Here is a 26,977-nt window from a genome sequence, read left to right as displayed (position 1 = left end):
AATTCTAAACATAATGTGAAAATAAATGTAATTAATTAATAAATTGTGTCTCTCAGAGCACAAAGCATAGAATTAGACTGAATAGATCTGGCCTTATGGATCACAATAATCAATCTAAAAAATGTTTCAATATCAGGAAGGATACAGATGTTAATATTCGATCGGCACATCTTTAATGAAAACTTCACTCTTTATCCATGAGAGCATAAAAAAAAGTCAGCTTAGCGATAAAATCACACTTCTTTATCTAAACGTTTTCCCGAAGAAGCCAATATGTTATTCAAGGGCAATATTTGTGTTTATGGGGCTATGATTGCTGTGCCATGATGCAACAGCCATACAGTCATCTAAAAAGAATGCAAATAAGTTAGAAAGAGATTTTCTTTAACATTTCACTGAGTAGCTCCTTCCGTCAAAGCAGTTTGTGCTCTAAGACAGATTTGACTGGCTCCCTTTGCTTATACGATGGACCGTAACACAGTTGTGCCATTGTCGTCCTGATTTAGGGCTCAATAAGGAAACAGCCGACTGTGATTTAAAGTCCGTGGCTAAACTTTGGTACCTTCACAAAGGCGTCCCTGCAGTCGGTGGCCTGCTCGGCGCTGAGGGCCTTAGTGACTCGCTCTCTGTTGGCCATAAAGGACCGATGCGTCAGGCCGTTGGCCAGGACAGACCTTTGCACCTGTCGGGCGAATGCATGTTATAATCCAGCCAGGAGAGCCGTCGTATTTACAGACGTGTGAACGGTGGCCCGGCCGCCTACCTGCAGCAGCGACGAGGCGATGGTGAAACTCTCCGATTCGCCCACGTCACTGGTTTCCAGGTTGTTTATGACGGAGCCTGGTCGCATGCAACAACAAAAAAAAAGCCACAAATGACTGTAAATGACATGAACTTGAACGACTGCGAATTTTAAAGGTGTGTTTTATAATTTTACAAAACAATAAAAGATCAAAAAGTAAATTTAATTCTATGAAACATTAAAGAACTTTCAGCTTGGTTCCTTTTTAAAGCTTACAGATACAGCAGGAGGGTGTAACTTTATTGACTACACTGTGTCACAATCTTTACGGGCCAGTAAAATTATGTTTTTATTGCTCCTAATACAGGATTTTCTGTTTTCTGTTTTCCTTATCTACTTCTAATGAAACCATGAGGTAAACTGGTGTGGTGCCGTGTTGACTCCCATCACCTTGTTTTAAGAGCTACAAGAATGTAATAGTTTATTTTATAGTTATTATAACGATGGTGCAACTAGAAACGTCAGTGCATGGTTAGGAGATTTAACCTTTGACCCATGTCAGCATAGGAAAGTGGTGCGAGTTTTTGTCCAGCCCTTTTCCAGTGAAACTCTTAAATCAGTGTGGACCAATGCTTTTGCCTTTTGTGCCAAAATTGTTAAATTGAGAGAACTCGAGGGCCCCATTTATTTATCTATTTATTTTTTTAATCAAAACTGAAAAGATTTCTTTCTAAAGATATTTATTGTTTTTACCTCTTCAATAAGGTAAAAGTAATAATAAAATGATACTGAAGAGGTGAACAATACCTCTTCAATATTTCAACAGAGCAGACAATATTTGCTTTACAGACAATATTTCAATAAAGCTAAGTAGTCTGATTTTTGTAGAAAAGGAATTTGTAAATCATTGTTGATTCAAAATATAAACAGTTGCATATTTGCGGTATTACATGACAGGTAAATATTTTCCAAAAGTTTGGGGGTTTCTTTTTTACTCTTGTTTTTTCTTTCTTGTTTTTCTGTGTTTGTAGACGCATTAATCGCAAATTCGCTCCATTTTTGGTATTGTGGACAGAGGGGCCAAAGAAAATCGTCCAGATTGAGGGCCACAAATGACCTCCGGCCCACATTTTGGACATCCCTGTTCTGAATCAAATATACTACAACAGAATGCCGGATGAGTAAGCAGAGACCACGTTTGTGTAAAGTTGTCAGAGAATGCAGAAGAAGAAACAGCAGACAGGTCAGCGATGAAACACAAAGCAGCAATAATTCTGAGTGTCACACCGCCGGACAAGACACATTTAAAAATAAAAATAGAATGGTGTAGTCAAAGTCCAGACCTACATCTAACTGAGAATCTTCAGAAATGCTTTTCACAAATGCTCCCCTTCCAATTTGAATAAGACTGAGTTTTTCTGCCGGTAGAAACCTTTGGGTAGAGAAGCAAAGCTAAATACATATCCAAGCCACACATTCAGTTTTTTTAAAATTGAAATAAATCAAATAACCTTTTCCCTTCCACAACACTGCTGTTTCCACTTTATGTTAGACTATCCGATAAAAAATAAACCCAACAGAACGCATCAAATTTTGTAGCAAGTGTGAAAAAGTTCCACAAACCTGGAAGAAACTTCCAGAAAACTGCAACGATGCTGAAACACTTAAAAGTTTCTTTAAATCAAGGCCAAAAACCCTTTTTAGAGCCGCCTTTGATTAATAATAACTGGAACATTGATCAGTATGTTTGATGTATATTTGCTTGACGATTCAGATGTAATGTTTAGTGCTTGTTTCACCATTGGTGCCTGTATGATGTTTCTGTGGTGTAAAGCACTTTGAGCTGTCTTGTTGCTGAAATATGCTCTACAAATAAACTCGGCATAACTAGATGTGAGCAGTATTAAAAAGCACTTCAAGTTTCCAGTCATTTGTATTCATGATATTCTTAGTGTTAATTAATTCCGTTTCTGCTTCCTAAAAGACAGAGTTCCAGCTTTTGCCGTGATGTTGTGAATTTTGCGGTAAAGTAGACAGAGTGAAGCAACCACTCCCGATCTAACGGCGCTCACCCTTGAAGCTGACGTTTCCGAGGTGCAACATGGCCGCCAGCAGCTTGAGGATTTCCTGGAACTGGTCTTCCGAGAAGTTCAGCGTCTTCATGGCCAAGCGGATGCGGCTGAAGTCTTTAGCATCGTCTCTGCCTTCGCACACGATGCAGTTGCCCTAAAGGACACAAGAGACTTTGGTTGTGGGAAACTGGTGGACGTCAGCGTCGTGAGGGGTGCGTCTGTTTCCCAGAATGAAGGGTGGCTTTTATTTGGAATACCTTAGTAATGTAGTTATATTCCTTGGAATGACCAAGCCTCAAATTCTTCCTCTCTTCAGTGGTGATTCCTGCCAACAGGCAGTAAAATATATGGTAGTTTCGCTCCTCTGAGGCCTGGGAAAAATAAAAGTTTATGGCGACAGAAGAGGAAAGAAAATATGCTTAAGCCTTTCTGAGAAATCAAGAGCCGCATTTAGAGTGGATCATGATTAATAGCATGTTTTTCTCCCTGAGCACAGTTGTTTAAAAATCTCACCAAGCAGATCGAAACACCAACAACACACTCCAGAGGTGTCCTTCAGGGGATTTTATGAGCTTACAGTATCGACCTTTCCGGCGTAGAGATAACAGACAGGCAGGATCTGTTTGGCTGGAGCTACCTCACCTGATGGCACACTCGAGACTTTTCCAGGAGGTACTGCTCCACACGAGCGCCTTCGATCACCCCGTCTTTGTTGAAGAAGATCTCCAAGTACTTGCCGAAGCGGCTGGAGTTGTCGTTGCGGATTGTTTTGGCGTTCCCAAAAGCTGAAAGAAGCAGGAAACCATGGTGTTTTAAAAAAAAAAAAAATCCACGACGTCTGCTTTGTTTGTTCACACGAGCCTAAGGGGAGCTAACAATGGATCGACACTAACTTTGTTTAGTCCGCCTTTTATAGAACGCTGGTTTGTTTGAATAGAAAGTCCGGTTCGTTTGGGGAGGTGTGAATGCACAATCCAATTCTGATGCGGACCAAAAAAAGGAAACTCCGGTCCACATCAGTCTGATTGAAGTGAACTCTGGTGCGATTCGAATGCATGTGTGAACGCCAAGCGAACCAGAGACTGCTCCAAAAACAGGCAGTGTCCAACAACACAGGGCATTCTGGGTAAATAATACCAAAAACAAACGCTTGTGTCTAGCGATACCTTGTGCTCTTTTACCAGTGACAAATGAGAAATCCTACAACTGCTCAAATTTGATGTTACTCTATTTTTGTTAACATTTTCTGAAGGAGGAAGTTGCACTCAGTGTCTTCTGAGGCTTTTGTGTCGTTTCCTTCAGTGGTTCTTGGTGCAGAGGAGGGAAACAGGTTCTTCAATTAGTTTGGGTCGATTGACAGAGTGCAGTGTGAAAGCAAACCGCACCATCTGAAAATGTTGAAAAACAAACGTTCCAACACTGCTTCCCAATCAAACCAGGTCTACCAGACTATCAGTTGTAAAAACACTCTAAAGGTGCTGCTGGCGTACCTTCCAGAATCGGGTTGGACTGCAGGATCTGATTTTCGATCGATTGCTGGGAGAGTTGCCCGCTGACCGCTGCCAAGTACTGGAGGATCAATTTTGTGCTCTCCGTCTTCCCAGCTCCGGATTCCCCGCTGAGAGAAAAGCAGAGAACATGGATGAACAGGAAGCAAGGGAATACAAACAAGAGCAGCGTAACCCAAGGCAACGCGTGGCAGTCTCCGACCTGATGATGCAGCACTGGTTTCTGAGGTTGCGCATCATGTTGAAGTAGCAGGACTCAGCGATGGCAAAGATGTGCGGGGGGAGTTCTCCGAGCTTCCGGCTGTGATATAAATCCACCTGCAGAACGGCAGGAGGTTCACACCGGGAACATGATTGGTGGAGACGGCTGCAGGTTGTAATGGATGGAGATAAGAGGCAGAAACCTACCTGCTCGGGTGAGTATATCGGAAAATCCTGGTAGGGATTCACTGCCACCAAAACGGAACCTATGAAGGTCTGGAGAACAAAAGAATAAAATGATCTGTGGTCAGCAGAAGAAAAATATGGTTTGATATGAGGAGAAGGATCAAAGGTTTCCTATTTATGAATATATAAATTGCAAAAATAAATTGAAAGTATAGAATAAATGCAGAAAAACAAAAATCCTTCACACTGAGTGTCAAGAGCTTAGCTTGATTGTGTTTGGAAAACCTCTGTGATACACCCTTGTTGAGATTATTTCAACTTTTTTTTTTCCCCACCTTCAATGTGACATATTTGTACAGTTCAAAACAGAACATGTTTTAATGTTTTCAGCATTCAGTCCTTTTGAGTTCACAGCTGCCATCAGTTACAGAGAATCTGATTAACCAGGAATAAAGCTAAATCCTCTGCTGGGATTTTTCTGAAATTTGCATAGTTGCTTATCTTTAGCTAAAGCTATTGCAGAGAGGTCATTAGCTATTGTTAGCAAGCAGCCAATAGCTGTTGTTATCTATTGTTAGCAAGCAGCCAATAGCTGTTGTTATCTATTAGCTATTGTTATGGTTGTGTACCAGGTTGTGGTACAAAACAATGTTCTAATAGCTAGCTGTTAGCTGTGTACTAAAGGGCGTACACCCACACAACCAGGTTATAGCAGCCACATAGTTATTTTCTTCAACGGATTTATTTTTCCTTTAAGTTGTACAGAGTATGTGTCTATTAAAAGATAGGGAAAGTGATTATTTTTTATTTTGGTCTCATCTTCTATTTTACAAAGATCCACCAAATGTATTTTTGGGTAGAAATTGTATTTCCAAAGAAAGACATTTGAGTAACTAGTGTGCAATGCCAGCCTGGTGGCTCAATAAAAATATTCTAACTAGGTGAATACTCATATAATTTCATTACCCAGGCAGTTATTCTACTTATTTTTCTGTAGAAACCTTTAATAGATGGCTCCACATGAACAAACTGGTGTGTAAAGTAGCGTATTTTCCGGAAACGAAAGGGAAAATCTTCCACGGTGTTTTTTTCCTGAGCGAGCGTGTGACTCACGTAGATGTGGCCTTGCTTGTGTCTGAGCAGCAGGTTCCTGAGGAGGGCAGCCTCCGTCATGTCCCCGAGCTTGATCATGTCATCCACCCCCTCCACAGATGTCGGGTGCATGATCTTGAGCGAGGCTTCCTCCTCCAGGGACAGGGGCCGCTCCTGAGGGAACATCGAGAGAAAACACGCACGGTGGCAGATGGAGACATTTTTTATTTTTTTTCCTTCTTTTTCTCGTCATCAGTGGTTACGTACATTTCCCTCATCGTCCACCAGTAGCCTCTGACCAGATGGCGTTTCTTTGACCCGGGCTCCAATGGGCACCCCGATCTTTGAGTCCACCCAGACCCATTCTCCCTGGAAACAAAACAATGGCAAACTCATTGACAGCTTCGTGTAGTTTCTGGTATTCTACAGGCTACTGTGTGGCTAGGTTTTAGGAATAGACACAGAGGTGATGTAACAGCCAGATCTGATAAGCTAACTTTTTAAACATAAAATATAAACACAAGACACCATATAGTCTTACCTTTCTCAGCATCTTGAATTAGGCGTTTCCAGCTCCCTGAAATAAATCCAAATGTGAAATCCGCAAGTTTCTCAAGTTAACTTTGAGCTGTGTCACCGTAATTCATTGTGTTCAACAAAGTCCACTTGTGAGTTCTGAGTTAAATTGTCAAATATTTAGAGGGGGGAGGAGAAAAAAAGAGAAAAATACACCATAAACCAAAAATAATTAGGAAGAATACCCCTGGATCCTTTGGTTCGTGATCCTCATTAAGCCTCCCGACTTGGCTTGAGCTCGTTTAGTAGCCGACTCAGTATAAGGAAGGAGGAAGCACAGCTCTTCTATGACTGATGGACAGTTTATGGTGCTTTGACTTTGGACTGGCTCTGACGGGAAGGAAATGAAACTTGGAGGTGAACAGCTGTCTTCCCCTTTAATGAGCTCTTTCTGAATCCGCCCTCGTCCCCAGGGTGGCATTTTGTCAATTCTTTCCCCCTCAACTTGAAAGAAACTTTTGTAAAATCACTGCCTTTGTTTGAACACCGTGCAAACAACGGTTTGATTGACGCAGGGGAAAACAGGCATCCAAATGCTGAGACTAAATCTATGAAGTTTTAGTATAGAAAGCTGCCACGACATCAGCATCGATGCTTCTGTTATTTAATAGTTTACATAAACAGCCTTGACGTCGATTTTCCAGGGTCAGTGGTGAAATGAGTTTATGTCCAGCCTTTGGACCCTGCTTGTGTAAATCCAAGGAGGCGTAAGGGAGCATCTCACTGCCACACCAATAAAGATAAACGGCAGAGCTTAAAAACTCCTTCCTCCTGGTCTTATAGCTTCACTCAGGAGTTCAACCCTGACTGGTGACGTTTTTTCTGCTCACTGGATCAGCAAGTCAAATGTAAGACTTAAGATGCGTTTAATGCCACTTTGAGTTAAATCGAAGCCCACAAAACATATAAACATAGGAGATGGTTGGATTACAATCAAGCATGGCATATATTGATACATTTCTGTAGTACGTTTGTGGCTCCCGAGGCTTTGTGCTTCTCACACGGTATGTCGTCACCTTTCTAAAATAATGGCCTACGTTATTTTTTATTATTTTTTTTTTTACCAAAAATAATTTGGGCAATAAATAAATAAATAAATAAATCACCACCTCTTTTTTTTCCCCCACAAGATTTTTTAGGCAAAAAACAAAAACATTTTTGGCGAAAAAATATTACTCGGGAGGGGGGGGGCCATTATCTTTATGAATGTGACGGTATGTTTCTTTACAACCTTAACCCCCTAATGCCAAGCTTTTATTTATGCTCATAACTTCGTAACGTCGTTCAGGCAACTGGCTATAATGTGTACTTACCCATAACAGACAAAAAAAGAAAAAAGCCAGCTGGGAAGTGTATTTTGGCTGCTGGCGACCAGCAGCCGCCTCGTGTCACAGAACAAGAGTGAAGATGTCTGCGCGTGACTCAGACTTTTCCCTGACATAAAACTTTGGGAGAATATGCGAGATTAAATTGTCCCGCCACGACGTGTTTAAGATTTGTGATCAGCATGTTTAAGACCATTTAAGTTTTTTCATGACTTCTTATGTGGCACAAAAAGTGGGTATGCACTACGCAAGGCATACCCACTGCTCCACAGGGGGCGCCAAAACAATGATGGAAAATGATTCCTACTCAATAACGTGCTAAGGAAGGAGTTTTTTATTTTTAATTTTTTTTTATTTCATTACCGATTATTCACCAGCGTCACTGTGATCAGGCTCTGATGAAGACCTCCCAGGAAGTCGGGCATCCCTGAATGTCCCAACAAGCTAACAACAACAACAACAGAATGTTTACTTGAAGTATTCTGGTGGCTGCTCTAGCTGTCAGTATCTTAACCAACACACCCAAACTACAGCAGCAGTTTCTGTCCGGCTTATTGGTGAAATCCCTCATCATTGTACATTAATATTGGTCCCGCCCCATTATCAGAGTGATACTGCACCACGGCATTTATCGCTAATTGATAGAAGACACGCCTTGGAAACAAACATGGGTCTTATCTGTTTATCCGCTTTAAGTAAACAGCATAGGTATGTGTGCCAGCTTGTTGGTGAGTAATGAGCAGAACTGATGACTCGATGTTCTCCCTGTCCTGGATTAGACATTGTATCCCCCTCCCTCTCTTCAGCGACTCCGCCAAAGACAAGTGAAACCTAAATAAAACAACACAGTTTGGGTTAATAAGTGTATTGTTCTGAAGCCACAAACAAAAAAGACATTTGAATACAATCTTTGGGAGACAGAGTGAACAAACATTAAATGCTGAACATCTAGGTTGTAATTGACAAGACGACGTTTTCAAAAGGTTTACAAAAATCCGCTTTTGGATTTTATTTTCTCCTGTGACTAAATCACAATTTTCTACCGTCACTTATGTAAAATTAACAATTGAAAATCATCCAGGTAGTTCTTAAAAAAAAAAAAAGTGACAATCTTAAAAAAAAGAGGCCGAAACAGTAGTCTGCGGTGCCCAGTCTCTCCTGATTTAATCATTTGTTTAAGACTCAAATTAATGTTTGATTAAGGACAAGTGGATTGCTGCTGCAGAAATCTAATCTGTAAATCTGTTAGAGCAAAAAGAAGAAAAAAAAAATAGGAGAAGAAAGCAGTCGCAGTTGGAAGCACGCTTGCAAAGAAGAAATTCATTAAGGCCTCAAAGGCCACCCGCGTTTTAGCAGCTTTCACATTCAAGTCATTCCAAGGAGTTTCAGCTTTGGCTTGACTGGCACGCTGAACCAAGAGAGCGTGAAGTTTTGTTTAGACAGCAACAACACGTCAGATCCTATTTTACTTTATTTTATTTTTTTAGTAACTGAAATAAAAGTCTTGTGAGCTTCTAAACAGACACCTGCAGAGATCCTCTTTTCTTCAGAACAATAACACATAAAATGTAAACAGAAACTCTTAGGGGTTTGAAAGCTAAAAGTGACTCTTTAAAAACAAACCAAAAACGCTGCATTATTATTATTATTATTTTTAATACTATTAACTCTTCATTCTAATTTCTAATAGGACTCCATACATATCAGCGTATAGCTCCTCTCAGAAGTTAACTTCCACTCATCGCTGGTAGGATTTCCACGTTCACTTCAGAGTTTATCTGAAACTTTCTACTTGTATTGAATTCATAGTACAATATCCAACTTCAATTCTTCTGCAGACAACAACTGGGTGAATGAATGAGTGAGAATTTAGAGAAGTATTTATACGATTGATTTAAAGCCCACTCCCACTAAGATACTGATAAATAACCCTTGGCACACTGCAGACAAACTGTGGCTTGTGGCATAATTCTGGGTGGGGTGTCCAAACTATTTGCCAAGTGTGTCAACATTGCAGATTTAAAAGTAGTCGCGGATAAAAAAAAAAAACAACAAAAAAATAAAAACCCCAACCTAAAATCAGGCAAATAAAAGAAGCCCAAAATTCATAATAGATTCAAAACGTGAAAGCAATTTTTATGACGGTGTATTAGGGCCATTGTAGACAGGGAAAAAAAGGAGTAAATTTCCACCATTCTAGAAAAAATTTCAAAGGAAATTCTTGGACTTCAAATGTCCAAGATTTTTGTAGAGATTATTCTCAAAATTTCCTCTTTCTGGCATAAATTTATTACTTTCTACTACTTTAATTGTGCAAGTTTGCTGTACTAAAAGAAAGACGCATAGATTTAATTTTCTATTGGGCTTGATCAAATAAATTTAGTTTCAAGAATTAGAACAGAGTTTGGGCCGCTTTCTTTCGAAATGCTTGCTATGTGTAGCCAAGCTTAAGGCAAAATAAAAGCTGGTTTGTGTGCAGTGAAGTTGGCTTTTTAGTAAAATAATAATAACTTGGTTTTATCTTTTGTTAAAACTTAGTCATAAGAAGACAAATACTTTGTGTTATAAGTTACATTTTCCTGTGTAAGAAAATTATGTTGGTAACAATTTTTACCCTGATTACAAATTAAAAGTCTCCATCTGCATCGACAGGCCAAATTCGAATCATTTTTGAACTACAGTTGGGGGGAACGCACAAAATCAGTCCAAGAGCCACAAGGGGTACATGGGCCGCACTTTGGACATCATTAAACTAATCCTCTCATCAGAAATAGCACTAGAATTGGTTTCCAGCACATATTACTCAAAAGAAAAAAGGAAGAGAAAAGAGAAGAGTTGCAGTCGGAGGAAATTTTTACAGCCTGATCTTTGTCCTGAAGGACCAGACTCAGGCGGCGGAAAAATAGGTCACAATGTTCAGGAGAAACCCAGGAACTACAGAGGTCAAAGTTGACTGCAAGCTCTCGTTTTTCAATATTTTAGCATCTACACTGCTCATAAACCAAGTGTTATTTGGTCTAGTTCCTGGTGCAAATATCTTAGTGTTATTGAAATAAGACAAAACTCACTTACATGTGACTTTTCAGCCAGAAACAGGAGCTTGATTCAAGTAAACAATTCCTTAATATTGATGAAAAAGTTCTAGTTTCATTGACAGATTATTTGACTATTACTTAAGATATTTTTTCCCCCATTTTATAGGTGAAACAATCTGCCAGTGAAAGAAATGTGTTTTCAACAGTATTAAGGAATTATTGAATTAAAACAAGCTCATATTTCTTGATGAAAAGTTACTTGTAAGTGAGTTTTGTCTTATTTTAAGTGCAATCAGATATTTGCACTAGAAACTAGACCAGAAATACTTGCAAAAGTGCAAAAGCTATGTCTGGACCAGGAAACCAACTATTTTAAATGAATCTGGTAAGAGTGGAAAAATATCCATCCAGATTTGCACCTGATAGATTTTCTACAAAGTCCAAAAGGGTTTTAAAGCAAATACTGAAGGGTGTGTATGAATACATTTGATCCAGTTTGAGTAAATTTGTATTTTGAAGGAAATGCTAACTTCTGTTTTAAAAGGAAAAAAAAAAAGAAATTTAATTTGTACATGGTATCAAATATACCAAACATTTGCTCGTGTATGTAAACTTCTGATTGGTACCACATGTCAACGTCGACGTCCAGATGAAAGAGCAAATAATATGCTACAAGTTTGCTATCGTTTCACCATTTGAGTCGTGCTGGTCAAAATTCGTCCGAGCGCAAAAGCTGGTAGAGTGTAATACAACGCGGGTTCTTGTGAGGGTACGTCTAACACAAAAGCTTTTTTCCTCCCTTTTTTATAGAAAAATGTCACCAATGTCAAACTGAAACAAGGTTTCAAAATCTGGTTTCATAAATGAAACTGAACTAAAATCACAGCACGTCAAAACTGACCTAATCTGGTCAAAAAAATAATTAAAGATCCTTTCTGCCATATTCAGAAAGTTCCAGAAAAGTGTTTGAATCTTCCATGTACACAGAAACACTTAACACCTTTTAGTAAGATTCACACTGCAGCTGCCCATTTTCCAGAACACTAACTGGCAGATTCTGAATCTTTTAAAGATAATCTAGTGAAATTAACAACATAAATGCCGTTTGTCCGATGTAAAGAGAGCTGAACATTGAAATATTTATGCTATATGGTGATGGAAACGTTTTCTAGGAGCCTACGACCTTGGAGAGTGGGCAGCTGCTGAGTGAGGTCAGTTAAAAAGACTAAAAACTAAACCTTCATGAAATCTTTTCCTTTCACAGGAATTGTGCTGAGGTTTGACTCTGATAGGACGGCGGCTACAACGCAGAACCACATCTAAGCTCACAATCACACTCCTTCTGAACAAAACGAAAATGTGCAAGTCTCAATTTTCTGCAAGGTGTTGTTTTATGAAGCAATCTTTTCTGGCCTCTTGAGCAACGCGCTGTATTTCAGAGGCACTTCATCCGTCTTGAGCTGCACGTCCACCACAGAGAAGATGGAAATTACCTGGGGAGAAAAAAAACAATACCATCGATTTGCTTCCATGTAATCTTGATGCATCTTTGCTTTTACGTCAACTGACTCAAATATAAGATAAAATGAAAAGACGTCACGCACCGATCGACTTTTTTCACTTCCGATGCGATAACTGAAGTTTAGTATCGGCCGAAACCGATCTGACACAGAAAAGCAACTCGAAATTGACTTAAGTTTCTTTTAAGCAGACATATAAATGTAATAAATCCCAAATTGATTTAATAACCCTGCACTACAACAGCACGCTTAAATACTCCAACAGCGTCACAAGCTTGGTCAAACACGTAAAAACAACTTTAATTTGTTCAGTCAGTGCAATTAGGAGTAGAACCGCCAATGTAAAATAAATAATAAAGAAACTGAAACTGACAGTCGGTTACATAATGATGAAACGTAAAAATAAACTGCAACAAACTTTCTTTCAAATGGTTCAGAAAGTTAAATTAGGAATTGCAAATATAGTGTAAAATAAGTAATAAAGCATGACGTGGCTCAGAGCAAAATGCATAGAATTAGACTGAATAGATTTGCCCTTATGGATCGGACACATTGTCACCAATACCCGATCTACAATTTCTTTCAATATTTGGAACAATATAGATATTAATATCGGATCGATACAAATACTAAAATCGGATCGGTGCATTTGAATGAAAACATCACTGTTTGCTCCATGAAAGCATCACTTTTTTTTAAAATTAAATGCAGATAAAGAAAAAAAAAGAATCACACTCCTTTATGTAACTGGTTTCCTTGAGAAGCCTATATGTTGTTCAAGAGCAATATTTGTGTTTATGGGGCTATGATTGCTGTGTCATATGATTGCAGTCGTACAGTTACCTAGAAAGAATGCAAAGAAGCTATAAATACTGTTTTTATCATTACTTTTATCATTATCACATTAGTGCCACACGATATTGCTTTCTATAAGCTGTCAAAACGTACAATTTGTCAGGGTCCTGAAACAGTTTAAGGCTAAAAGTGCCATTTCTTTGCTTACAAATGTAAATAACATGGTGTAGATTTAATAAAAATGGATTTTCTCATCATTAGTTCCTTTGGACCTTTAACCTCATCAAGAAATCAGATTTGAACCTTTGAACACGACGCCTAATAACCTACCATTTGCAGTTTTCTATGTTGGTTTATTAATGCTAAGCACGTTAACCGTCAATATAAGAGACAAAGCTCTATAATTATTTTACTGAAGTATTTAATCATGCTTTTATCATCTTCATATTAAAAGAAGAGAAATTCAAATCATCAAAAATTGGCATCGGAAGGTAAAAGCCATAAAAATCTTTAGTGGATATCTAAACTCTAACATAATTTGTAATAAAAGAATGAACGTCTTAAAGATGTAAATAAAAAGAAATCATGGAGTAAAAAATTAACATTACAGAGTTAAAGAGTGAAAATTATGAGCCGACAATCTGAACATTTGTTCAAACTTCTTCAAATGAGTCGTGTTACTGACACTGCGAATACAAAAATATAAAATGTTATGTTAATTGGCGTAATAATGTAAAAACTTAAATAATAAACAACTTTTTTTCTTTTTTTTACTGTTTCTTATCTGATCTAATTCCTAAAGACAGTTAGTTCAACTTATCTAAAGTTGCAGCAATAGTTTAATATTTTTTAACTGAACAGTTAAAGTTAATCTAACTTAACCGAGTTGAAGCAGCAACAAGGAAACTAGACTGACTCAAGTTGAGTCAGCAAATATTTTGATGACAGAGTATATTTCACTGCTAACCAGAAAACCGATGATATTAGAAACTCTAAATGTGTCTGTGTGGTTCTCACCTGCTCCACAGGGGGACTTTCTTCATCGTCACTCGTCCAGACCAGCACGAGCTGCGGGACCTTCTCCACCTTCCGGTAGCGGTACGAGTCCAAGCCCGCGATGGACTGACAGAGAAGAGAAATGATTTAAAAACCGCTCCATAAAACACCACTTATTACTGTAAAAATGAAGGTTTTACAGGCAATGTGTGAAAGAAATGGTCGTAATACCATCTCAGACAAAAAAAAAAAAAAAAAGTTTAAAGAAAGTGAAATCTGGACTTAAAAATAATACGCAGCAAAAACACATTTTTAAAAAATTGGGATTAAACCAGCATGAGTGATGTTGTTTGAGCTGACCTTGCAGTAGATGCGTTTCTGGACCCCGTATTTGATAACCAGAACGTCAAAGGACTTATCCAGCACACCCATCACCATGGCGTTGGACTCCAGTGGGCCACACTCCTGTGGAGCAAAACAACAAAATACTTACAACGCATGGACATGAGGACATTTATTTTAACACCCATTTCACTGCTTTACATCAGCACACTGCAGGGATCGATGAAGCATTTGGGCTGAAGAGTGAAAATAATTGAAAACATTATTAGGTCGTGCCTGAATTTGCCTTAAAGCACCATAGGATGTATGCTGGACTCCATTTTATCTTCCCGAATAATGATTATATTGGCTACAGAAGGTCCACCTTAGTGTACTGGGCTATTTGATAAGCATGGTGGCGGAATGCATGGTATCATTATCATGCTGTTAATGTGTCTCACTGCCAGTGGTCCTGATGTTTTGAACAAAATAGTTTAAATATTTAACTCAAGTCTATAAAAAAAAAATTAAGACGGAAATTGTGGCCATGCTAAAAAAAAAAAAAAAGTCAAAAAGCCGTAACATCACGAGAAGAGAGTCACAATATTACGGGAGTAAAGTCAATGTTTCAAGAATAAAGTTGAAACCAGAAGAATGTCGTATTATTATGACTTCATTCTCATAACTCTACGACTTTACTCTTGTAAAATTATGATTTTATTCTCATAATTTCAGTTTTGAAGTTTGAAGTATAATAATTTTTTGGTTATCGTTTCTTTAATGGAAATCAAAAACTTCACGTCGCCCACCTTCACAAACACTCCGAAGTAAAGCTCAGAGCTGAGCTCCTGCACTTTCTTGGACAAAGTCTTCTTGTCGTTGCAGTGCGACGCCCGTATTTGGACTTCCTCTGTCGACAGGCCCAAACGAGGCCCGAGGTCTGTGTGCAAACGTTCAGCAATGAAAAACAAACATTACAAACAAGGCGGATAAGGGAAAAGCACGTGAAGACGATAAAGGAGAAACAGTGGCAGACAGAAAACAAAACAAATGCATCGGGTGATCTGGAGGTCTGGGTGTGTTTTTCTGTCCCTCCTTCAGACAACAGAGGCAGCCATTTATATATTTTTCTTTGCGTCGTTTGTGGGACGTACTCAGAGACGCCGCCAGCAGCCGGTGCACGATGATGTCAGGGTAGCGCCTGATGGGCGATGTGAAGTGTGTGTAGAGGGGAACGTTGAGAGCGTAGTGCTGAAAATGTTCCCTCTGCAGCCTCGTACCAGTACAGAAGTACAAGGCCAGCTGAGGACACAAACAGCACACATCCTTACTGCGTCTTCCTTTTTATCAGTAATGTTAATGGTGATGGAGCCATGTTGGAGAAATGTTCATTCAGAGCAAAAACACTTAATGAAATACTCATTTTTCATTACACAAAATGTTTTTCCTCCCTTTTAAAATCAGTGTTTTTTTTTAAAGTAATAATTTTGGGTACTTGTGACAGCCTTACATGAATCTAACTGAAGCATTTGCTTAATTGAAGCTTTAAATTGTTAGTGAATCGATGTTCTAGTTAATAATCTGAGACTTTCAGTTTCACTTGGGTCTAAATATTACGTGACACAGATGGGTCCATCTCTTTCATGTCTGGAAGTGATTCATATTCATCTTTAGATAAAAAATTTAAAAAATCAATCTATAAAGCTCACTGTTGCATCTAGGCGCCGACTTTTGGAGGGCAGCCATTCTCCATAGCAACCAATACCTGCCATCAATACCGAGCGATTGTCACAGAGCAATGCTGGGAAAATTAAAAAAAAAACAAAACTTTTCTGTCCTACCATCACAAATGTAAAACATGGAGTTTGTGTGCTTTGGTTAGATGAGAGTAGGATCGAGTTTTCCTATAAAGTAGCCTTTGGAATGAAGCTGCTTGTTTATGCCATTAATAAAACACTTAAATGAAAGAAGAATGGTGATTTGTTCTGACCTGCATGGGTCTGGAGCACATGTTATTAAGGACTTGTCTCCTGTAAACCGAGTACTCGTCATCTCCATAAATGGCACAGAGGCTCTTCTGTTGGGTGGAGAAACACCGGAGACATTTTACTGAGCATCATCAGACAGATTTAGCTCATTTAGAAAAAATTAAAAATCCGAATAGGTTTTCACCATTTCTTATTTAAAAAGCAAAGCTACTGACGTGTATGGTTCCTGCAGAGGTGAAGTCCATGTTCAGGCCCAGCTGGTTGCACAGAACCTCCAGCTCCTTCACCAGCTTGGCTTTGGGCGGCGGGTGGCGCCGCAGCAGCGCCAGCGTAGGGAACGCTCTGTAAATGTGGGTCGCTGTGGCCATGTTAGCCAGCAGCATGAACTCCTCCACCAGCCTAAAGCAACAAAACAAGACTAATTCAGAGATGTCTCTCCAAAAAAAAAATTACAATTTTCCAAATATGAGGAGAAAAACAATTTGTGATGTTTCAAAAATGAGTTCAATAGAGGATTCTCACTTGTTGCAGTCTCTGTATTCGTAAATGTAACAACCTTGGGGCGTCATGGTCTCTTTGTCAAGTGTGAAAGAAAGTTTTGGCTGAAACAAACAGAACATGAAACACACAGTTGGATCTGGGTTTGGATGATTGACTTCTGCCTCAATAATGGGTCGCTTTATTTAACTGCATAAAGAAATTTCTTGGGAGATTAGAGCTGGGACAAAAGACACCAAGGGTTGAGAATGTTCTTGCTCCACATGGCTACTGTTGAGGCCAACAGTGAAATGCGCTGACCTGGTCCAGTCTAAGAGCGCCCCCTAGAAAGCGTTGAGCTCGAAGGTTCTTGGCAATAGAGTGCAGGTGGAGCACGGCTTGGTGGATCTCGTCGACGGTGTGCTCGGCGTCGATGGGCGGAAGCTCGTCGGGAGGGAATAACCTCTCGGGAGCCTCGATCAATCGCTGAGCGTTGTCGTAGCTCAGCTTCACACAGGAGTGCATGACCGAGCGGCCGAACCACTCGTCCAGGATCTAAAGACGCAGGTTACGTTTGGTTTAATGGAACATTGTCAAAAACGCACTTTTGTTTTTAACCGAGGCAGGAACCATGTTTTCGTTCACGCATACCTTTCCCTCGGGTGTGAGTTTCCAGATGACGGAGAAGGTGAGTCTGTCGGTGAGAGGATTCAGGCTGCACAGCTCCTCGCACAGCAGCCTGGGCAGCATGGGCACCACCTTAAGCAAAGTCAGTTGTCGTTTGTCGTTTAGCGTGAAAAATTTCTACATCGTGGGAAGAATTTTGCTTAACCGTTTTCTGAATAAAATTTAAATTAATGTTACATAAAAAAAAAGAACCTGACGGTGTTATCAGAAATGTTACTTTTACTATTTTCATCGCTTCCATAAGAGCGTCAATAAATGTCAGTTAATTTGAAATTTTGATTAAACCCGGGTTATAATGTGCAATTTAAATCTCACTCCCTTAATAAGTGGCATCCTGAAGAAGCCTATTTCAAATGGAAATGGTTTTCAGGAACAGTATTTGTGTCGCTTACCTAAAAAGAAAAGTAGTAAATTGTTTTTTATTGCAATTTTTATAATTATTGCAATAGTGTCACAAAATATCGTGATAAAAGTCATAAGTCCATATCGCCCACCTCTACACCAAAACCTCAAAAAGAATAGAGAATTTAAAAAAATTATACAAAAATCAAAGAATAAAAAAGTCCAGTAAAACCATCTCACTCCAACAAATACACAACCAATGTCTCTGACGGACCTGGGTTCACTGCATACTAACCATTTGAACGAGATAAACGCTGGTGGCTCTTTGGGAGGCCATGTTGTCAAGCGAGGTGCCTTCCTTCACAAAATAGCTGACGTCAGCGATGTGAACTCCGACCTCAAAGTTGCCTGGGATTAAAAATTGCGTTTTAACTCTGCGTGCTTTCAGTATCACACACAAGCTGGACAGAAAGTAGCTAAGTGGAGGAGAACTAAGAGAGTTTGTGAAAGAGCAAAAATGCTAATCTTTCTCTGGTAATCAGCCTTCAAATATGGTGTAACGTGGAATTTATAACGTTGTGCTTCAATTGGTGTCAGAAAAAAAAGGATATTTCACATTTTACTAAGATGAACATATTTAAGTTCTCGGAGCTGCAGTTTCCAAGCTTCCCCTCTCATGCGACTCCCACACTCAGATCCTTCAGACTAGCCAGCAGCAATTAGTAAACACCTGGTAGAACTGCACATCTGCTGAGTTCATTATAGGAGCTACTTCTCAGTGCAATGCTGGTAAAAACGTTGTTAAACGGTTGATAGAGGAACCATGTTGTGATGACTTCCTGAAAGTAGAGTTTCAAAAAGTCGTGTTTGCTATATAGCATTTTTATAACAATTCAAGGTAAAAGCTTCTTGATAGTGCTATAAAATGTGCCTAAGAATACATAAAACTGTCTCTTTAAAAAAAAAAGTTTTAATTTTGGTAAATGCCATCATACCATGAAAACCTGGCATGTTTACTGAAGCTCATCTTACAGTGAGAATCTCATTTTGACTCATGCCTGGTTATTATTATGAGAAACATTTTACTCTTTTCAGCTTACTTCTATGCAATAGGTTACATCTGTCCATCTGTGACTGAATTGTATAATAATAAATAGTCTAAAGCAAACAGATTGAAACTGTAGTTTCCTCTTAAAGGGGCTAACAGAGTGTGATGGGCAGCAGCGTACCGTCTGGGAGTTGTTTACAAGACAGGGCGTCGTCCAGGTCTCTGGCAGTGGCAGGATCGATCGTGAAGATACACTCCTTCCTAAAAAAAAAATATATATATATATATTTATATATAAGTAATATATGTATTCAACATCATGAGTCATATTCCCAATGAAAACAGAATTTGGGGTTCTACCGGAGGTCCCTCCTCTTTTCAATCTCCTCTGGTGGGATGGTCCACGGGAGCGTCTTAGGAAGACAGTCCAACACCTCTTGTGGGAACTCTGAAAAATCCACGTTGTACTCGATCATGATTCCTTCCGTCTCCGGCTCAATCTCTCCTGCTTGACCCAGGGTCTTAGCAAGTCGGCTAAAAGGAGAGAATAAAAGAACGAAAACAAAAAGATAAAAAAGTAGTAGGTAGAGCTTTCGAATACCAACAAGTTCCTTGCCATCATTTCAAAGTGATTCCTCACCCTTCGGCAAAGTTGCTGTCGGCTGCCCAGTCGGTGATCTGGCAGATCAACAGGGTCTTGGCGAAGTCGCCCGGGTTGGCTCTGAACTCTGCGGGACAGTCGTCGAGTTTGACGTTTATTCGTGGCACCCGGTGGTCTACGGGAGAGAACATGGCGAAGGGCTTGTCTGGTAGGAACTTCAGATGGCCTGTGACGGCTCGGGAGTGTTTTCTCTCAACGATGTAAACCACCTGGTAGGTAAAGGCACAGGACTCTGAATTAATAAACTACAACTTTACTGACCTTGCGTAAATGTTGGCCACCTGCCAGAAGAAGCAAATTCATCTCTTCATCTCTTTAAGACAATGATGTGCGTTTCTAATACAAATGTGCACGAAATACTGTCAAAATTCTGCTAATGTCAAAAAACACTAACTTTGATACAACTGAAAGACAAAAATCACCTCATTTAGCACAAAATCCTTTGTCAAAAAAAAGTGTGCTTTTTTTAAATTATTCTCTTATTTCCATTAAGCAAATTTATTCTTGTGATTCCAATTTGCACAGTCACTAGCTGCTGAAAACGCAGCTAATGACGAGGATGATAAGGGAGGTAAAAAGATCCAGAGCTCACTGTGAGAGAACTCCTCCATAGTCAACATAGCAACCATTAGACGCTGTATATGCAGGAAAGCAGCTTTGGACTCCAGGTGATTATGGCATAAAACAAAGCATAGACATAAAGAAAACTCCTCCTGCCAACTGAAAGGTACAGTGGAGGATTTATGATGCTGTGGGCAAGTTCCCAAGCCTTTGAGCCCAGTGTAGAGGAGAACCCAGGAATCAGGACTGAAAATAAAAGTCTTTGCAAAGGGAATGTTTGTTCTCTTGGGAGGAACTCAAACACGAAGAAAGAAGCCAATGTAGGAAACCCGACGTACTTTAGCCGTCTTTTGGAGGATGTCAGCGTTGGCTCGGGATGTTGAAGGATCTTCCAGATGTTCCCCTGAGACAAGATGAAAGTACTAGTACGAGTGTCGTAGTGCACGCTTACAACAGACACATTATTTCTTTTACTGCAGCTGATTTGCACATGACCCCACTTCTCCACAGTACCGGTGTCAGCGCAAGAGACATCAGGACGGTTCCTAAGCACTTCCTCCGGGTCGTTCGACTGGTCCTCCGCTCTGACATTAGGACTCGGGCCGTGCCCTGCGCTCTTCTGGGCCGTTCGCAGCACATGCTCCGTCTGTGTGTCCGACTCACTGGTGCCGTCGCAGTCGGTGTCAGACTTCACCACCTGCAGAGACAAGTATTCAACCTTTTTCAGCAATGGAATGGACTGGAGTGTTTAACCGAACACTGGAGGATGTTAAAACCTTAATGTGCTGTTGAAATTTATGAGAAAATGTGGGGCTGTGGCAAAGTTATAAAAGAATAACATTAAGTAACTTTTATATTCCATATTTATTGCGCTTTCGAGCTAGTTTTGTAACATCATAAAATATTTATTGAGGTACCAATAAATACCAACTTTTAACCAATTAACCATTGTGTTTTTCAACCAAAGAAGTCGATATTTTGTGTAATACTAGCTACTGCTGATCATATTCAATGTGTTAGTGGTGGAAATTAGGATCCAACTGATGTAAAATTATATCTGTATCCTCATTTCAGATTTGTAGCCTAGTTAGATTAGCCATCAGTGCATGCAACCACCTTGGTGGTCGTGTTGTGATTGAAGTGGCTTATGATAAACACACGGTTTCTGCAGGATTCACCAACTCAAATTTAACACCTTGTTGGACCATTGTGAATGAAATGTAAGACCTGAATCACAACAAATGTACAATAAATACAGAGATTAATTTTGTAAAAAAATGTTTTACAATACTTTAACTAACCCGTGATGAAAACAATAAATATTAGCAGCTACTTAGCGCAACCGCCTTGAGTCACAGAACGCAATGAAGATGTCTGCCTGACAGAAAAGCCCCGCGACAAAAATCCCCCAAAAAACACCAAACATATAAGAGATTAAATACTGTAGTTCCGCCACAACAAAATGTAACAGCTATGATTAACGTATTAAAGGTCAACATAAAAAATTCACTTTAGATAAATTTTAAACTTTTTAAGGATGCGCAGACACCCTGATAAGTTCAGCTGGTGAAAAACAAACTCACAAGTTTATTGAATTCAATCATCCTCCATCAAAATCATGTTCAGAGTCAAACAAAAATCAACCATAAATCAACATTTTAATCGCACAATCACCTCAATGACCATCTATATTTTTTAAACAGTAAAAGGATCACTGTTAGTCACTTCAGGTTTCACCTTCCACTGTTCCCGAGGGAGAATCTGAATCACCACTATGTCTCCGTTAAGCGCCCTGTTGCGGGCAACGACTCCGTCCAGGAAAAGATCACGCGCGTCGTCCTGGAAACATAAAAACATGGCCCTGGTTTTCTAACCGCCTTCGTTTAAACATAAAGGATCCAAACTACACCGTAGTTCGGGGTCGTACTATAAAGAGGTTTGCATTTGAACTTACAGGAGACGGAATAAAGGCTTCATTGTAATTCTTGGGATTGATTCTTAATTGTCCCTGGAGAGGAAAGAGAAAGAAATTACTCAAGCACATCAGTTAGAGATAAATAATCTCTAGTTGAGAAGAAATGCAGTGGGGCGATAGTGCCACCTTTTTGCGGCTCATACCTGGTAAAGCTCTCCTCTTTTCAGGCCATGGGAAACCTCCTCCAAGCTCATGTAGGACTCAAACACCTGCTTCTTTGATCTCCCGTCTCCTTTGTTCTTACCCTTCGCGCCTAGAGAATTTCCTCCTATAGCCGAAAAAGATTTCACTCAGGGACATACTGACCTAATAGTGACAAAGAAGATTTTTCTTTTAAGCAAGAAGGACCAAGAAGTCTCCTAGAACTAACCTGCAGGCTGCTGAGGTTTACCCTGTTTTGGTTTAGGACTCGGTGTTTGAGGATCAGCGGATAATTTTAAAACCACCTCCCTGTTTTTCTCCTCCTCTGGTTTCTTCGGTTGGTTTTTTTTCTTCGACTTCCTCCCTTTCTCTTGCTCCTGCTCGCTTGCACCAGCGTTCGTTGTTGGGGTCTGAGGCCCGGCATAGACCTCGGCTGCCTTGAGGCCAGCGCTTTTGTTTGGATCATCCCTTTTCTTTTGCTGTTTCTGCTGTTTCTTTGGGCCGTTGCCTCGCGAACCGGCAAGCTCCTCGCCGGATTCGATGTCTCCGTCCTGGCTGGTGGTGGTGTCCCTCCTCTGGCCCCGTCGTTGTCGCTCACTCACACCTGGCTTCCTTTCGCACTCCTGCTGGTCACTATGACTGCTTAACTTCTCCATATATAAGGACAGTGAACTCTCTTCCCCTTTCTTTTTTGAGGAGGACGGAGAGAACTCGCTTGAGTCGGGGAACTCGATCAGCACATGGTCCTTTTTTTGTTGTGGCAAGTTAAGCCTGTCGCTGTGTGCTTGGAGCGACGCGCTGGAGCCGTTTTCCTCCTTTTGGGTTAACGAGTCCTGTGCGTACTGTGCTAGATAGGAAGCGAACATACTGCTGCGGTGCTGGCTCAGCAGCCTGGCGTAGGCGTCCTTTGGAGGAGTCGCCGCCGACTGATTCTGGCTGCGCCTCATCCCTCGATGCCGCTTGGTCTTGTTGGACTGCTGAGCAGGATCCATAAGACAGTCCTTCAAGGGGCTTTTTCTGCCACGACATGGAAACAATGAACAGTTGATATCTTGGTAGATGTCAAGCAAAAAATTAAAATAAAGTTTAAAAAAAAATACAGGAGATAAAAATATTTTAAAAAGGGCAAAGACATTTACGCCAGAAAAACATAAATAACCACAAAACAAGGGTAAGTGAAGATTACTTTCTTGAAGACAATTGATAATAATGCCAGTAAATTAAGATATTATTTTAAAGTAAATAATTATTCAAATCTAACTAGTCATTGTCAATCCGATATGCTTGTCGGATGTGCCTGTTGCACCGAAAATCGGTGGTATTTTATTGATATTGTCAAAACAATTTAATATCTAATGCAACGTGACTAGGATTGCAAACAATCGACTTACTATTAATTGTTGATTAATGGTTTATTAGATTAAAATTAGTTCCAATAGAACCCTCTGGTGCTCTTAAAAGACCAGGTCAATTGGACCTTGCAAGCTTTTTATTATTTTTGTGTGCGTGTGGTTTCGGGAAGTGACGGTCTGACAGGATACATGTCCAATCTGACATCTACCGCAAAGATGGCGGGGCCACTCCAGAACGGGAAAGAGAAACTGGTCCAAACAGAGTCGGTTTGGGAAACATAAACACTCAAGTTCCTTGAGTTTCACCTTAATAGCGCTCATTCAGCCGAGATGCATTGTGGAGCAGCGTAGACTTCTCATTCAAAAATGATTGATGTGCTACGAAGGTGAGGATGTGATGACAGAAAAGCAAAGGGCATAACAGAAAAATTTTATACTTAACAAACAAAAAACATGATGCCATTAAGCAAGGTTGATTTTGAGGGTTGTTGCAAGTTAATACAGACAAAATAAACATTTATGATTTTTTTTCCCCCCTGTAATTTCACTGACAAATTTAGCAAAAGTAGAGTGAAATGTGTGGCTTAAGATTGGACCACAAAAACACCTCAAAGCAACCGTCAGCACGGTGATAATTTGACATTGTTTTACCCACACTTGAGACAATCACAACCTTATAGGTAGAGCAAAGTACGGTAGAGCCAAATGTAGGAGCCATTTCTCCGACTGGTGAAATCGGGTCATCAACATGACAATGAAAGTGGCCCAGTCAAAGCCCAAACCTAAACTTGATTAAAATGCTGTGGTGAGGCACTAGAGGGCTGTGCATTCAGTAAAACTGAGCAAACCTCAGTGTGATATAAAAGCCCTCCTGAATGATGTGGAAGACATGCAGGTCATTATTTAACCTTCATTCAGGGAAAATGCCAGCAGCTGTTTGGCTTGCTTTTGTAACTTGGGCACAATGAAGCTTGTGAACACCTGCTATTCATTTGTCATATTTAAATTCAAGAAAACACATTTTAAAAAAATACTTAAACATGGACTCTGGACCCAATAAGAGCCAGTAAACACTACGTTTTAATCGCAGACAACACGAAACATTCACCATTTGACTAACTCCGGTTTAAATGGCTCTGTTAGAACTAGCCTTTGCTAACAGTTAGCAGTGAATGAGCTACTTTAAACGTCAAATTGTTGCTTAAACCTTCACTGCCGACGTCTCTTGTCTGAGAGAAAACGACATGCTTTGCAGTAAACAAGAAGCGAAACAATGTAACGACTGTCAAAGTGTCTGATAAAGATATTACCTCTCGCTGACTGTGATGTAGGTTATATGAAGCTAGCGTTTGTCGCTAGAACGTTACAATACCGTGCACTCACTTCCTCCGTCGTCATTGGTTGGTTACATACGCGCTGCATTTGAGTGCTTTGGAAAATGTAGGAACAGTCGCGAACGTCACATTTATTGTGCGACCAGTACCTGCTGCAAAGCAAACGGAAAAACTCAACTGCTTTCGGGGCTATCTAGTCGTTAGATGTCTGGTATATAGGTTTTGAAAAAGAAGTTAAAATTAATACCTTCAGGACACTGACTCCAATGAGTCTCCCTGTGGTGTACGTCATTAACCTCTAGATGGCAGCAAGTCATTATTTGACGGTCAGAAACTGGAGGAAATTATAGTTGGTTGTGTAAACAGCATATCGTGTGATTTGCCAGGAATATTATCATATCAGAAATGTCTTTGTGTTAAAGTTGAATGGGTGGTGAGATTCGCAGAGTCTTAAGTTTATCGCCATATTAAAAATGGGAGATTCCAGCTTTGTTCTGGCGAGCACCTTCCACGCGTGACTGTTCCTCCTTCATAGTACGAGGCAACTTTGAAGGTCGTCAGCGTGGGTGTGCTTTTGAGTAAACACGAACTAGGTGTATGTGTGGAATCAGATGAGCCATCTGTGAGTATTATGTGAATCAGAATCCCATCTTGTAACTTTAAAAGAGACCCAGAAATGCTCGGAAAGCCCACACAAAAACATTTACACACACGGATGATCTTTCTTTTTCATCCTCTTCTTTTAATTCGTGATATTTGAAATCCCACTCACTATGTATTGCAGCATTAGATTCACTCTGCATCTACATCTGTTCACCATAGCTAACATGTATTGTATAAATGAGCTTCAAATTAAGAATTGGTATTACAGATATTTGTACTGAAGTAAAGTGAGAGAAAAGAAACCCACAAACAACAAAAAAGGCCTTACAAATACAACCAAAAAAGGGGGAAAAAAACATAATTTGGCACCTTATAATATGCTGGTGATGGACACTGACCATTTGACATATTAACGTTTGTAGTTTTAAAATGACTTGTGTTTACTCCTGCCTTCTAAACTAACATTTTTTTCAGTAACACACAATGTCTTACCAACATAACATTGCCCCTTAGACTTCACAACTTTGGTTTGCTTTATTGACATTTTCTGTGATAAACTGAGAAAAAGTGAAGCTAGCTAGCTAGCGAATAGATCTATCTATCTAGCTAAACCTTTTCTCAGTTTATCACAGCTAGATAGATAGATAGATAGATAGATAGATAGATAGATAGATAGTGTTAAGGAAAATAATTATTTTCTGGTGCTTAATACAGTTAATCTTACGACATGTGTAAAGGTATAGCCAACACTCTTATTTGGAACAGTTTCTGTTAAGCATTTGGGAATTCAGCTGAAGAAGCAGGCCGAAGCAGGGCCCTTTGCCTCCCCCACACACAAAGCAATAAAATTTACATTCCAATGGGAGTGGGGACTTCGGAGGTGTCTGTGAAATCTCATCTTAGGACGTTTGGCGTCAGGGATCTGCCCGTATCAGACGGAGATGAGCACGGAGTGGTCCGCCCTGTTGCTTGGACAAAAAACAGACACCTTTGCCACAATGAGGGGAGGTTTCAAGTTTTTCTGAGTTCCTGAGGGAGTTTCTCTGAGTGGTCGAACAACAGAACGCCTTCTTTGCATATATAAAATAGGGAAACACCTCTTTCATTTAAAAGTACAGGTCAGCAAGCGAACAGAGAGTTTTTTCCATCTTTTTCTCCACGTGGGCGCCTTTTGTCTGTCTCTGTGTTTCGTGTTGTCTGTTTCCCCTTGTCTGTATAAAATGTATATCTCTGTATCTCTGCAGCTCTGTTAACGGATTCATGCGTTGCTTTGTATGAATTAAACTCTGTGATCTGTGACGTCAACACGCTTTGTTGTTTCGTTTTAGCAGCACGCGGTCGCTGCACGTCGCCCACGGAGAACGTCACTCGCCAGGGACTCGGAGAGAAAAGAGGAAAGAGCCAAAACTTTTTGTCCACAGCTAGCATTAAATTGATCC

At 40.0% G+C, this 26,977-nt stretch overlaps 2 protein-coding genes across 3 annotated transcripts in view; both read right to left on the bottom strand.

Annotated features, from left to right (window-relative positions):
- The window catches only part of LOC102216410 (unconventional myosin-VIIa-like), a 28,522-nt gene extending 21,835 nt beyond the window's left edge, over window positions 1-6,687 (bottom strand). Inside the window, exons 1-12 of one of the 2 annotated variants that reach the window (XM_023335777.1) lie at window positions 6,563-6,687; window positions 6,343-6,378; window positions 6,069-6,170; window positions 5,823-5,975; window positions 4,731-4,799; window positions 4,525-4,640; window positions 4,305-4,432; window positions 3,457-3,599; window positions 3,072-3,185; window positions 2,815-2,968; window positions 764-840; window positions 563-682 (exon numbers count right to left, since the gene is read on the bottom strand). In XM_023335777.1, the coding sequence (XP_023191545.1) occupies window positions 563-682; window positions 764-840; window positions 2,815-2,968; window positions 3,072-3,185; window positions 3,457-3,599; window positions 4,305-4,432; window positions 4,525-4,640; window positions 4,731-4,799; window positions 5,823-5,975; window positions 6,069-6,170; window positions 6,343-6,354 (1,188 nt within the window). In that variant the 5' untranslated portion in view covers window positions 6,355-6,378; window positions 6,563-6,687. Of the gene's footprint in view, window positions 1-562; window positions 683-763; window positions 841-2,814; window positions 2,969-3,071; window positions 3,186-3,456; window positions 3,600-4,304; window positions 4,433-4,524; window positions 4,641-4,730; window positions 4,800-5,822; window positions 5,976-6,068; window positions 6,171-6,342 lie in introns of both variants that reach the window. The other variant, XM_014470821.2, reaches the window with a different exon arrangement.
- A 4,323-nt stretch (window positions 6,688-11,010) lies between these two features.
- dis3l2 (DIS3 like 3'-5' exoribonuclease 2) lies at window positions 11,011-24,997 on the bottom strand. Its single transcript, XM_005804605.3, has 21 exons — window positions 24,912-24,997; window positions 22,479-23,266; window positions 22,252-22,376; window positions 22,088-22,141; window positions 21,871-21,972; window positions 20,647-20,830; window positions 20,472-20,536; window positions 19,552-19,781; window positions 19,272-19,445; window positions 19,093-19,172; window positions 18,159-18,271; window positions 17,486-17,593; window positions 17,156-17,389; window positions 16,880-16,959; window positions 16,573-16,756; window positions 16,360-16,446; window positions 15,524-15,671; window positions 15,179-15,309; window positions 14,409-14,513; window positions 14,070-14,174; window positions 11,011-12,230 (listed from the first exon to the last, which is right to left on the bottom strand). Exons 2-21 carry the CDS (start codon window positions 23,239-23,241, stop codon window positions 12,129-12,131), a joined length of 3,174 nt encoding a protein of 1,057 aa, XP_005804662.1. The 5' UTR covers window positions 23,242-23,266; window positions 24,912-24,997; the 3' UTR covers window positions 11,011-12,128.
- Window positions 24,998-26,977: the final 1,980 nt, after the last annotated feature.

This window comes from Xiphophorus maculatus, chromosome 6 (genome assembly GCF_002775205.1).
Source record: "Xiphophorus maculatus strain JP 163 A chromosome 6, X_maculatus-5.0-male, whole genome shotgun sequence".
Classification (NCBI taxonomy): Eukaryota; Metazoa; Chordata; class Actinopteri; order Cyprinodontiformes; family Poeciliidae; genus Xiphophorus; species Xiphophorus maculatus.
The sequence above is the reverse complement of the archived record's forward strand: the minus strand, read 5'-3'. Positions and strand labels throughout refer to the sequence as shown.

Bases quoted from the DNA above. Each gene is read 5' to 3' on its own strand.
- dis3l2 (XM_005804605.3), bottom strand. From the start codon at position 23,241: ATGGATCCTGCTCAGCAGTCCAACAAGACCAAGCGGCATCGAGGGATG. The intron at 16,447-16,572 runs GTCAGTAGCTTT...TCCACCCAACAG, and splicing joins CCTCTGCAGGAACCATACAC to AAGAGCCTCTGTGCCATTTA. The intron at 14,514-15,178 runs GTGGGCGACGTG...TTTGCTCCACAG, and splicing joins ACTTCGGAGTGTTTGTGAAG to GAGTGTGGCCCACTGGAGTC.